The sequence below is a fragment of the Typopeltis vanoorti genome, chromosome 11, assembly GCF_054136105.1.
Source record: "Typopeltis vanoorti isolate ZY-2024b chromosome 11, IOZ_Tvanoo_1.0, whole genome shotgun sequence".
Classification (NCBI taxonomy): domain Eukaryota; kingdom Metazoa; phylum Arthropoda; class Arachnida; order Uropygi; family Thelyphonidae; genus Typopeltis; species Typopeltis vanoorti.
This window is the reverse complement of record NC_143559.1, coordinates 107,088,754-107,102,508: the sequence shown is the minus strand read 5'-3', so window position 1 is coordinate 107,102,508 and position 13,755 is coordinate 107,088,754. Positions and strand designations below refer to the sequence as shown.

The window sequence follows — 13,755 nt, the reverse complement described above, 5'->3', positions numbered from 1 at the left end:
GAGAAATAAAATCATGAATCTACTTCCCATTTGATCTGCTTTGGCTTAATTTTTTTTTTTTTTACTAAACCATGTTGATTTCATTGGCTTTCTCTGCTGCTACTCCAAAATTCCCAAAACTGCTTTGATCTCTGAAGCTTGATTTTCTGCAGTTCAAAATACATAAATAGTGACGTCATCTTCTCGAGGACTTTAATATCCACAACTCAAACAGGCTTACTTTCTCCAGTTGCACTGGAGCAAGGCAAGGATGCCAGGGTTATTTGCCATGAGCAATAACGTAACACAAATAGTCCTACCTACCAGAATACCAGACGACGCTTGCATGCTACCTACTCCTTTGACCTCTTCTTGACAAACTCCCCTTCCAAATACATTGGGAATGGCTCTTGATAACTAGTAACACAACCTCATCTGAGTTCCTTTCACTGTGAAATTACCTTCAACCGACAATTCTCAGGCTTATGTTCTTTGGTATTACAAGGATGCCAAATGGGATGACCTCTGTGACGTCTACTCCTGCTTTCCATGGGTTGATCACTGCTTCTGTTCTCCTGAACTGAACACTTGCTCAGACCAAATTAACAAAATACTGAAATGAAGGCCTTCAAACCTTCATTACCCAAATTTCCCCAGCTCTCAAATTCCCAACCATTGTCCACACTTTAATTCTCCAACAAATGTTCCAAGGCAGTCCAAGAAAAAAATTGAGCATATCACGAGTTGCTTGGGCATCATTGCTCACTAAACACTGCAAAAAAAAAAAAAAAAAAAAAGGTTGTCCAAATCAAAATGAAAAATCCTAATGCAATTTTTAAAGGGCCAAATGCCACAAATTTGCCTCTTACTCAAATAGTTGGTCAAACCTTCTGGCACCTTGTAAAAGCCATTAAGCACAATTTTTTCTTATCCATGATTCTATTGCTCCCACATCCAAATAGTATTGTAGTAACATTAAAAAGACAAGGTTGACTTACTTCTTATGATCATTCCCTTTAATTCCTGCATTAATAATCAAGACAAGGTATTCCTCACTTTACCAAGAACTACTCACTTCATCTGACCCTCTGGTCTTCCACCATAAAGAAATCAGAAGAATTGCGAATACCTTGCATATGAACAAGATATCAACTGAATTATGGATGATGTCATTATGCTGTAAATGCATAATATATATATATATATATATATATAGCAAATGTTCTGCAATGCAACGCAATAACACACTATAATGAACTATAGAAAAAGTTCCTGAAAATATGCTTACATTCAGTCCATTCCAAAAAAAAAAAAAAATGTGATTAAAATTACCCAATAAACTACTGTTGAGCACTGCTTTCACTTTAGTTCTTTCAAAACATATGGAGGTCATCAACAGCAAACCTTTTCACTACCTGAAAGCTAATTGGTAACCAGCAATATGGATTTTGCTATATTTGGTCTACAGTTAATGTTCTAGCCATCACCACTCCCTTTTGGACCTCAGCCATGGAAAGGTTTAGAGAAACTCGCACAGCTGTGCTTGACATTTTTAAGATATCTGAATGGATCTGGTACACATGCCTGCTCAGCACACTACTGTCCCATTACCTGCCTTTGCAGTTTTATTAGATTACCAGCGTCTTCCCTGACTGGTCACTACGGGTTCATAATAAATGTTTTCCTCTTTTCATATGTCCGTACCAATACAGGAGTATCTGAGGATTCTTTACTTTCACCCACTCTGTTCTCCCTATACATAAATGGTATGCTCTCACTGACTTACAATTTTTAATGGTTACGGCATTGTTTTGTAAGCAGATATCCTGCATGGCGGCACATTGTGTATATATACACACCAACGGTAAGGCAAAAGTCAAAAGACATATAAAACAAGACGCATTTGCATGCATTTGTAATTTGCTCTCACTGACTTCACATCCCATCCATAGCTTTGCTGATGACAGTACAGTACAGACCTTTTTTTTTTACCCCATCTCACAAACTTTTGTAGGAACCAATCATTAGAAGTGTCAAGATCTTCCACAACCAACATCCTAAATTTTCAACTCCTTGCTGTTCATCAGTGAGATAAAAATCACCTTGTGAACCTCATTGCTACCAAAATACAGTCATGTCTAATTTCTTATTAGAAAGATCTTATCATTTTTCTTTATTCTTGATAATACCCAGGTATCCAAACATGATCAGATTTTTTTTCTGGATGACCTACACCTCTTTCAAAACTTAGTCTTTCTAAGTTTTGAAAGAGGTGTAGGTCTTTCTGCACAAACACATCTCAGGTATAGCTTCTGCAGCTGCTAACAAACTATATTTTTCCAGTAAGGGCACACACTTTTGAATACTATACCCCAAAACCTTTCTAAGATTTCTTGAAATTATTCAGAGGAAGGCATTCCAATTAACTGATGATTCTCTCTCTCTCTATCACACATTCACTCTAATACCTCTCTCACAAATGTTTGGCTATGCATCTGCTACAGATTACTTTCATGAAAAATGCTCTTCTGAACTCGCCATTATCATTCCTCTGCTTTCTTCCAAACTTAAGGACAAGAGCAGCTGCTGGTCAACATCCATTTCTGTTCAGTTCCAAACTTATCAAATTCTCTTTTTTCGTTTAATCTTTTTTCAAAGACTACAACTTTCAGCTGTTCAGAAAATACATCCCCAAATTCCTTTTTTTGTTGTTCTACTCTCTCTTGTCCATATATGTCATGCAGTCTTTTTTGTGTAGTCAGATATTGAAAAATATTAATATCTGACCACATGGTATAGTGATATATAAAGGTACTAAAGGGATACATGCTATTATAGTTGTACTGTAGTTTTCAGTATTGTAGTTATGTATAATAATGCAAACTGAGTATGGTTTACGGTTAATTAACTTCTTATCAGGGGCTATCATATTTTGCCACATTTATCAACAATCACTTTGTGTAATCATAATACAGTTAGCCATCAAAGATCAATTTAATTATGAATGATATCGTTATATTGTAAATGCATACTATAGCAAATGTTCCATAATAAAATGGCACATTGTAATGAACTATGGAAATGTTTTGGCCTAAGTCCCATAGAAATGCTATTTTAAAATCACTACTGCAAATGTTGAAAGTTCAAAACATTCCCTACAGTGAAATGAATTTCCTAACAAATTATGTCACACAATCCATGCATGCCTAAAATTTTTATTTGCTGAACACAGATGCATACACCACAATCTCAATTTTCCAACCACAGTGGAAGAGCAATTTGCCAGTTAGATAACTGAAAGTCCTGTACCAAGAGTCAGGTGGCACGCACACTAACCTATTCAAGGATCAGTTAAATGAAGGTTTATTTGAAAGTTGGATAATTGAGAGCTCACTGTATTTTTAACTTATTTGACAAACTTAACCTTAATTGAAAGATTTGAGATTTGAGCTGTTCTAAAAAAGTGTTTTTTTTTAATTAGTATATAGTGTATCTTTTTATCACAAATTGTGCTGAATTTTTTTAGTGTGGATACAAGTGTCCTTCAGTAGTGCTGTTATTGGAATTTTTGTTTATATTGTGTTTTGCTAGTTGTTTATTCTTACTGCTTCTGAAAATGGTGTCTGTAAAGAAGCACACATTGGCCACACAGAAAGCTTCAGTATGATGTAGATCAAGTTTTACCTTGGATTTTTCACAGTAGATGTGTTGCAAAAACTGCTATATGTATGCACCAAAAAACGTAAAAGATTTGTGAACTGTTTGGGTAAACAAAAAGAAGGAAAGCATTAATATATGTGAAAAGTGTCTTGATAGATTAGAGCAGGGGTTCCCAACCTTTTTGTTTCCTAGAGCACATTCTAAAATACCGATAGGGCAACGGGCACCATCGATTTTTTTCAAGCAAATTTTTTGAATTCGTTTGTTAAATGAATACATACAAAGTTTACATTATAATCAAATGTTTTATTACTTAAAAGTTTACATTATATAAAAATTTATATATGTAAGTTAGTGTGATCTTTGGCATTTCATTTCATTGGCCAGTGCTTCATAATTAGGAGAATATGATGATATTCCAGTTCATAAACTGGAATGAACAACTTCGAATGTGCGTCTACTTTACATTGTATGCATTTAATACTCATCATGTGTCATTAACGCATGCGTCATATAGCATGCCATGAATTGTTGCGTGATTATTTCAAACTATATGGCACACGGTTGAACAGCGGCGGGTACACACAAATTGGTCAACGGGCACCATGGTGCCTGCGGGCATAGGGTTGGGAACCCCTGGATTAGAGCAATTAAAAATAGGAGCAAGAGTTGGGACTGTAGTAACTTAGGCAAGAGTTAGTGAAAATGAAAAGGCAAAATGAAACATCTGGAAGAGGATATTAAACATTTAAAGAAGAGATTGGCTGATGAGAAGGAAAGTTAGTATTATGAAGAAAGAGTCAAAGGATAGTCATATATCATTGTAAGGGAAGTAGATCATTACAGGCGTGATGACTAATAAAGTGCACAAAGCATGCTTTCCTGGTGGAACAAAGAAACAAATGACTGATGCATTTCAGAAAAGGAAAGAGCGAGCATCAAAATTAGTGGTAATGTGCACAAATCACTTAGTTGAGAAAAAAAAGTTGATAGAGATTTCAGGAAGTTGTTTGGCAGGTAAAGGCTAACAGTGTTGCTGGAAAAGTTGTTAGTGTGTTGTCCAGATATGACAATAGTGAATTGAGAAGGAGAGCAGAGATTATGAATAGTAAGATCAGAAAACATTTGCAAGGCTATTGCTATTGTTTTCCATGAAGAGTATAAAGTGCAGGCTAGGAAGGTGATGAGTATGGTAAAGAAAGAAAAGGTGCAGTATGAGAGGAGATTGGCTAGTCAGGTCAAGGTTAACTCAAGGGAATTTTTCCACTATGTGGAAAGAAAGAGAAAGAATAAATATGGCAAGGTGACACTGGTGGATAGTCATGGCAGCAGAATAACAGCTGCTGCCATAACTATCAGCGTATATCATACTGGTGGTGTAAATGATGCCATGTAATATATAGAAAGAAGGCAAGTATTAACAGAATTGGGAGTGAAAGAATCAGAGGTGTATCAGATGTTGGTTGAGTTAGATGTTAATAAGGCTGTGGAAATGGATGACATATCTCCACATATTCTTAAGGAATGTGCACAACAGTCTTGCAGTGGGTAGGATTCCTAAGGAGCAGAAAGAAGGCAAAATAGTACCACTCCACAAGCATGGTTCTAGGACAGAAGTTTCCAATTATAGACCAGTCTGTATAACTGCAACTGTAGTCAAGATGTTGGAGAGATTAGTTAGGAATAGAACACGGGATTGAGTTGATGGTCATAGAATTCTTTATGATAGTCAGCATGGATTTGTAAAATTTAGGTCTTGTTTTAGCAATTTACTTGCATTTTATAATAAGGTAAAAAGTATGTTAGATAAGGGAAAATCATATCAGTGATATTCTTGACTTTGCAAAAGCATTAGATAGATTACCATATGATAAATTGGTGTACAAGCTGCAGAAGATGAGGATAGATAGTATATTGGTTAGATGGGTCAGAGATTGGCTCTCTGAACGATGCCATCAAGTTGTGTATGATAGAGCAATGTCTCCAAAAAGGAGAGTAACCAGTGGCATGCCCAACGGTTCTGTTCTTGGTGTTAAACTTGTTTGTAAATGATATATTGTGTGAACTGACCGGGGATCTTCAGTTGTTTGCCAATGATGCAAAGTTGGGAAGAATTATAAGTAGCACTGCTGATGTCATTTCTCTTCAGAAAGGTTTGAATAGACTTTTGACTTGGACAAAGGAGTGGGGGTTGTAGTTTTAATATTAATAAGTGCAAGACATTGCATTTTGGAATGCAGAAACATAAGACTGTGCACTGGATTGATGTTATTGAACTGCTGGAGGTGGATGGGATTTGAGAGTGATGGTTGACAGTACATTGAAGTTTAGAGGGGTATGTTGCAAAGACTGAACATTGTAATGCTGCTGTGACTCTAACATGTAGGCATAAGGAAGTGGTTGTGCCACTGTATAAAGCACTGGTCAGACCACACTTGGACTATTGTGCTCAAATTTGGTCACCTGGTTTTCAGTGTAATGTTGGAAGCATTGGAGAGGAGTCCAGAGATGAGTGATTAACACAGTATCAGGACTTTGGAAAGTTGGCTATGGAGAGAGGTTGAAGAAATGTGGATTGCAGAGTTTGGTGGATAGCAGAAAAAGAGGTGATATGATAGAGATATTTAAGTTAGTGAGAGGATTTTAATGGATTAATCCAGATGAGATTATGAAAAGAGTAGAAGGCAAGATAGGAAAAATCAGAGGCCATCCCTGGAAATTGTGTAAGAATGTGGTAATTAGGGGTGTGAGGAGTAAATTTTTTACATGGAGAATTGTCAGTGAATTGAACACATTAAGAGAATGTGTTGTTAATGCAAGGAATGTTAAGCATTTTAAGAATTGGTATGATAAATATGTTGTCAGTTGAATGAACCTCCCACAATGAGTCTGCTGACTCCATGGAGGGTGCAATAATAATAATAATAATTTATTTAACTTAAATTAACTTTAATTTATTTGACAAAATACATTTTATCGAATAAAATGTAAACATTGAAGTAGCTGCTGTGTTTTTTAGACATTTAGAATATGAATTTTAAAATTTGTATGTAATGAAATGTATTCACACTGAAATTAGAGAATTTGTTTAATGCTAATTAATTAAATACTATATTTTCATTGGAAACATGGTATTATTTTATGTAATATCAGCACAGGTCCTATTTGAAATTACATTTAAAATTGCAGGAAGTGGAGGAGGATTATAATCATTATTTCTCAGCCTTTATAATATAAAAATTATATTGTTTATATGTGTATGTATATATATTTTAATATATAAATTTTCTCTTGAAATTTTTTGAATTTGAATAGTTGGCACTGAATTCACAGATGAGGAAGTTGAATCACTTCTAGATAATCCATCACCTGCTGTATTCACACAAGAGGTAAAGAATTAAATTGACTCTTTAAGATCTATGAATTGTTTACAGTATATTTGTAGCAGTTTACTTATTACAGTCACTATAGCAAACTTGAGACAAAAGAATTCGTTAAGAAGATTTGCTACAGTGAATTTCCTTTGATATGTCATTAATGCTATGATGCTTTGATTGGAACTTTTTGGGAGTTTGTTATATGGAAAAAAATTATTGTAGCAGTGTTTGCATTAGTAGTAATAGTCTGTATTAATGAAAGTAGTATGTTTCAATACATTTTCAAAAAATATCAGAATTATTAATATTTTTGTTAGTATTATTATCCAGTTGTTTTTATGGACTTAGGACTCATTACAGGAGGCTTATACTAAACGTTATTCATACAAAGGCTGTCATACCTCATACTAGACATATTCACTAACATCACTCCTGGGAAGTGACCCTTTGTTTCTTTCCCTCCTGCATGTATTAAAAATTTTCTTCTGCATCTGTCCTATAAAATTCCCCCCCATAGTAATCTATGTTTCTATTATATATTATCTTTTCCACTTATTAATCAAAATTTACAGTCAACAAGTCTTCATTATATTCTTACAGTGAACAGTTTATTCACTGTAAGAATATAATCAAGACTTGTTGACTGTACGAATATATTTTTATAGTGAACAGTTTATTTATTTATTTATTCATAAGGGATTTCCCCTCCTCCACCATCCCTTAGGACTAGTTGTGTCCCCCCCCCCAATGAGGGATTAAGTATGCATTTTATGACTGTAGATCCGTGTGATCCGTGTGTGTTCACGGATCACACGAGTTTCTGGGTGTAAAAACTCTCTACCTCCATATGAGACTGGCTAACTCATCTTTAATAGAAATGTGTATGTGTATTTTTTCAGTAAAGAAGAATGAATATAAAATTTAAAATTTCTTAGTGTTATAAAATACTAGTATTGGACCAGATAAAGGTTCCTTATGTTATGGATGGGAATTGAACTCCGGTCTTTCCGACCAAAGGGCTTCGTCTATACTGACTGAGCTACAGAGGCTCTACAGTGAACAATTAATAGATCTCTTACCATTTTGGTTACCTCTGAATCTTCTCTACTACTTTTTCCTTCTCATGAAACAAGGTTCATGGACAATTCATCATGAGCAAAATTCATTGCGGAGAAAATTCATTGCAGAAAAAATTCACTGAAAACATTATTCACTAGAAAATTGAAATGGTATGGGATTGATACCGATATATGAAAAGTAAATGCAGTGCAAGATAAATTTCACAAAATATATTTTTTTTTATGTATTATTTGTTTAGATTTTAATTAGATTTTCATATTTTAATTCTTATACAATGAAAGTAATACATTTATTGATCGGCGAGTTTCCTAATTTCTGTTTCATTGTTATTTCTATTAATTTTAAACTGGTTTGGAAATCCTGTTCAGATTCCATGACCAAACATGGAAACCACTCAAGCCACGTCAGGCCTCCAGTAACTAGTGCTGTGGTCTTGCATCAGACGATGAAATTCATCTCTTACCTAAGAACAATTACAAACATCCGTGCCCATAGCGAGTTTTGAATCCACAGCTCATTTCATTGGTGGGAGAGGGTACGCTATCTATTCGGTAGTTAATGACATGATATTTTTGGTTACAATTTATTTTTGAACATTTCATTTCACACGAGAAGTGATTAATTACGAATTTCACTTTGGGAGCATGCATATATATATATATATATATATATTATTTTTTTATTAGTATTATTTTTTTTCAGTAAAGAAGAGTGAATATAAAATTTAAAATTTCTTAGTGTTATAAAATACTAGTATTGGAGAAAAAGCTAAAGACTAGTATTGCACCCAGATGGCAATTTAGCTTATGCTGATTTACATAAGTGGGAGAGGGTACGCTATCTATTCGGTAGTTAATGACATGATATTTTTGGTTACAATTTATTTTTGAACATTTCATTTCACAGGAGAAGTAATTAATTACGAATTTCACTTTGGGAGCATGCATATATATATATATATATATATATTATTTTTTTATTAGTATTATTTTTTTTCAGTAAAGAAGAGTGAATATAAAATTTAAAATTTTTTAGTGTTATAAAATACTAGTATTGGAGAAAAAGCTAAAGACTAGTATTGCACCCAGATGGCAATTTAGCTTATGCTGATTTACATAAGTGGGAGAGGGTACGCTATCTATTCGGTAGTTAATGACATGATATTTTTGGTTACAATTTATTTTTGAACATTTCATTTCACAGGAGAAGTAATTAATTACGAATTTCACTTTGGGAGCATGCATATATATATATATATATATATATATTATTTTTTTATTAGTATTATTTTTTTTCAGTAAAGAAGAGTGAATATAAAATTTAAAATTTCTTAGTGTTATAAAATACTAGTATTGGAGAAAAAGCTAAAGACTAGTATTGAACCCAGATGGCAATTTAGCTTATGCTGATTTACATAATGATGATAGGATTTACGTAATTTTATTATCATTTTCTTTAATATAATTACTCAAAAATGCACTTATGATCTTAAACTAGCTCTGTAAATGATAACAGCATACAACATATCTTTCATATGCAGGAAAAGTGGATTCATTTTCAAAATACATGTGTATTCAATAACTGAAACACGTCACCTTCTGAATTAGTTCAGATAAAAAAACATATCACACCTCGATAGGTGTCTAAATGCACAGAACAGAAAAATAGTGAACAGTTAGAAGAATAAATATTTTTAAATATTGTGCCTATTCTCCTTAACTATTCATAAATATTTTATTCTCCCTAATAACGATTCTAACTATTAAGTTAGAATGGTTAATATCTATCTATCTATCCCAATGGCTTTAACAGGCCTTTAAGGCCCACAACCTTCCAAGCATGCTTGGATTTTGTAACCGAAATACGAGGATAGAATGGTCACTCCTATGCCTCAAGGTATTCTTGGCTGTATCCATGTGTGTTCACGGTGCCGGTTTGCCTGCTTGCGGGATGAAAAACACCAGATAAACTGGCGGAAAAAACCCTACTGCCCGCGCCCAAGACCGGCTAACTTGGCTATGGCTGAGGAAGATCCTTCAGCTCTTCACGTCTCTGACGGGAATCGAACCTAGGACACTCCTTCCCCAGGCATATGGTTGCGAAGCACAAAGCCACTAGGCTAACCGCGCAGACAGAATGGTTAATAGGAATATATAAATAGTTAATTATAAATATTGGTTGGATATAACTATTGTAGTATGCCCACACTTGCTTGAGCTTTGCTTGGCTTTGTGCCAAGAATAGTCGATTCATGCTGAAAGGGAGAAAGAAATGAAGGATTTACAAATTGGTCGCATACACGTGAAATCACATGCTGTATAGGTAAAATTTTCCAACTATTATACAAGCAAAATAGTTACCACTTTAAAAACTACAATGATCATAAAATATAAGTTAATTTTCCAATGTATAATAATAAGCAACTCATCCCATCTGATAATGGGTAATCAAAATGGATTCTCCTTCTGTTGACATGCACAGAAGTGTCGAAGGGTCTTGTATCTGTGGGCGTACTAATTATTCCTACATATGGTGTTCTTTCTCCCTAACCATCCCAGTTTTGTAACAATTAATATTCCATCTACAGAGCCTGTAATAAGAAAGAATATTAATAATTTTATACAAAATAAAAAAATTTCACAAAGCTAAATATAATCGAAATATTAAATAATATATCAAACGTTTCTTATTTTCATATATTGGAAATATTTCTTTTTTTTTTTTTTCATATATATCCGTGAAGAATTTTTGTGCGATTCATTTCCCCACAATTAATTTTCTCGCGATGAATTTTCCCGCATTGAACTGTTAGTGATCAGTTTTCCAGTGATGAATTGTCCTGACACAATGAAACAAAGATGATCCGATCCGAGCACAGCATTCTAGTTGCTATAAAGGGGAATAATCACTTTTATCATTATTAACATCTGAACTCCATTGATTCAGAGACTCATCATGGGAGGTACATGCTATCACATCCATCTGTACCTTAACACACTCAGGCAATGTATTTCACTCACCAACCACTCTCCATGCAAAGAATCCTTCCTCACACCTCCGTATACAGTTTCCAGGGATGGCCTCTCATTCTACCACTTCTCTCATTCTATGAAAAATTTCTTCCATGTCAACCTGATAATAACCCCTGACTAACTTATATGTCTCAATCATATCTCCCCTCCTCCTATTCATAAAGCTTTGCAATTTACATTCTTTAAATCTGTTTTCATACTCCACATTCCAAAGACCACTTTTGTGAATCTTCTCTGGACCCTCTCCAACAAAGCTGTGCACAATAATCCATATGAAGTCTGATTAAGGCCTTATACAATGGAATCATACCAGTGGCAGCTTGTACATAAGCACTGCGACACTTCAGCACCCCCAAGGAAAAAACGAAAAAATTAAATTTTGTTTGTGTTTATGAATAATAACAATGCTGACAACATTATATAAATGCAATACAACATGTTAAAGGTTACAGCTTATGTTTCGACATTGATTGAATAGTTAATAATTGGAATTATTTGATTAATGCTTTAGATTACAAAACAAGTGCACTGCCGATCTAACAAAACGTCAGAATTATCATGTTCAGCCAATTGCAGCTAGACTCACTGCTATTCATTTGCACTTGTCACTGCACATAACAAGTGAATCCAACACTGCTCTAGGAGAAGTTTCGCTCTGATAAATTGTATGCTTGTGCACGGTTATTTCTGTGAGATACAAAACTTTTATTATTGGTGTGTGTTTGTGGTGAAGGTGAAATATTTTTAATAAACCAATTTTTTTAATATGTAAATTTATGTATTAATAAATTGGTTACTGATTAGGAAAAAATGAATTATTTTTCTTATTTTGTATACTCCCACTTAAAGTTTTCACCAGCCACCACTGAATCATACCCTTTTTAATTTTGCATATCAAGGACCTCTGCATCATTGCCATTATCTTATGTGATGACTTCACAATTTGTGCAGTGTGTGGTCCTTGAATTACAGTTCCTTATCCACCACCACCACTCCCAGATATCTCATCTTCTCTACCTAATTTAAATTTCGTCACCAAGTGTATACTTTGCATCCCATCATTGTTTATCAAATTTCAAAACCTTACACTTTACAATATTGAACTGACTGTTCCACTTACTTGCCCATTAGTACAGTTTATTCAAGTCTGCTTGTAAGGCCATAACATCTGCTTAACCTGCTTAACTCTGCGTTACTTTCCTCAGTTGTTTTGCAAACAGTTGCATAATCACCAGTTAAACCAATATATAAATTGAACAGCAACAATAGGCCCCAATACAGACCCCCCTAAAACACACCATTAATAACTTTCCTCTTTAAGGATATTGCACCCCTGGATATAACTTTCTGATACCAAACAGCTAGTCACCAATCCAATTCACTAGTCTGTTATCCAATCCCATACATTTCAGTTTATTTAGCAGCTTGTCATGTGACAGTCCATCAAAAGCTTTTGCAAAATCTAAGTATCCCATTGGATATGCATCTCCCTTACAATACATAAATGCATTTTTTAACAAACCCATGATGCTGACAACCACAGAGAATTCTACTATTATGAACCTGTTTCTAATACTTGCCAATCTCTTCAGCACCTTAACCACAACTCCAGATATACAGATTGTCCTATAATTTGTAGCCACAGCCTTATCACCACCACCTTTATGCAGTGGAAAAAATTTACCTTCTTTTAACTATCTTGGAACCAGTGCTCTTGTAAGGCTCTTAGCAGGCATGCCAATGCTACTGCCAATTTCTTGGATTATTCCCTTAAGACACATGGTGATATGCCATCAAATCCTATCTTCTTATTAACATCAAGATTATTTCCTCATATACTGTCCACTCACATTTAAGCCATCCCCTCCTATATCCTCTACATTTGAGTTTTTCATGATTTCAACCTGATGAGGATGAAACACCCTTATAACTTGTTCACTGCATACCTCAACGATGTCGTCTGCAACACATTTGCCATTTTTATCCATTAACATCATCGTACCGTAATCATTCTTCCTTCTACTTGTCACATATCAGAAAAACTCTAGGGTTTTATGTGCCTAATTTGCTAATTTCTGCACATACTGCAGTTTTGCTGTTCTTACCAACTTAGTCACCTTTCTGGTCTACTCTGTATGATCCTCATACAATTGATTGCTACCATTATTCATCTTGTGCTTCCTTCACAGTATCTTCTTCCAGATTTTATTTAATCCCTTTATTCATCCATTTGACACCTACTTTATTCAGTCTTTTGGATGCCACTTGTAGGTTGAGATTTCCCCCCACCTAGCCATTTCCAATTGCCTTTATCATCTTAAAATATCCCCTTAACCTACTATCTCTTCAGACTATATCCCAGGCCATTCCATTCCCATACTGATCATCCCCATACACACACATTCACTACTACTTCCAACATTCACTCTCCTTATACTGTGTCTCCCTATCCACCCTGACTCCCTCCCCAGTTTCTCTGTCCTTATTGCATTCTCTTTCTATCATTATCACTCCCAGTATCACTATTCTCATTTACAGTTACTTCAGTCTCACCAGAGAAGGACACTGACCTGCAGAGATAAGAGGGTTATCATTCCGTTGTATAAGTCTCTGATCAGACCACACTT

The 13,755-nt window shown here is 34.7% G+C and overlaps 1 protein-coding gene across 2 annotated transcripts in view; it reads left to right on the top strand.

Annotated features, from left to right (window-relative positions):
* The window catches only part of LOC150101913 (syntaxin-1A-like), a 219,174-nt gene that overhangs the window by 133,760 nt on the left and 71,659 nt on the right, over positions 1-13,755 (top strand). For both annotated transcript variants that reach the window (XM_090400741.1, XM_090400740.1), the window contains exon 7: positions 6,955-7,028. In XM_090400741.1, the coding sequence (XP_090256867.1) occupies positions 6,955-7,028 (74 nt within the window). The remainder of the gene's footprint in view (positions 1-6,954; positions 7,029-13,755) is intronic.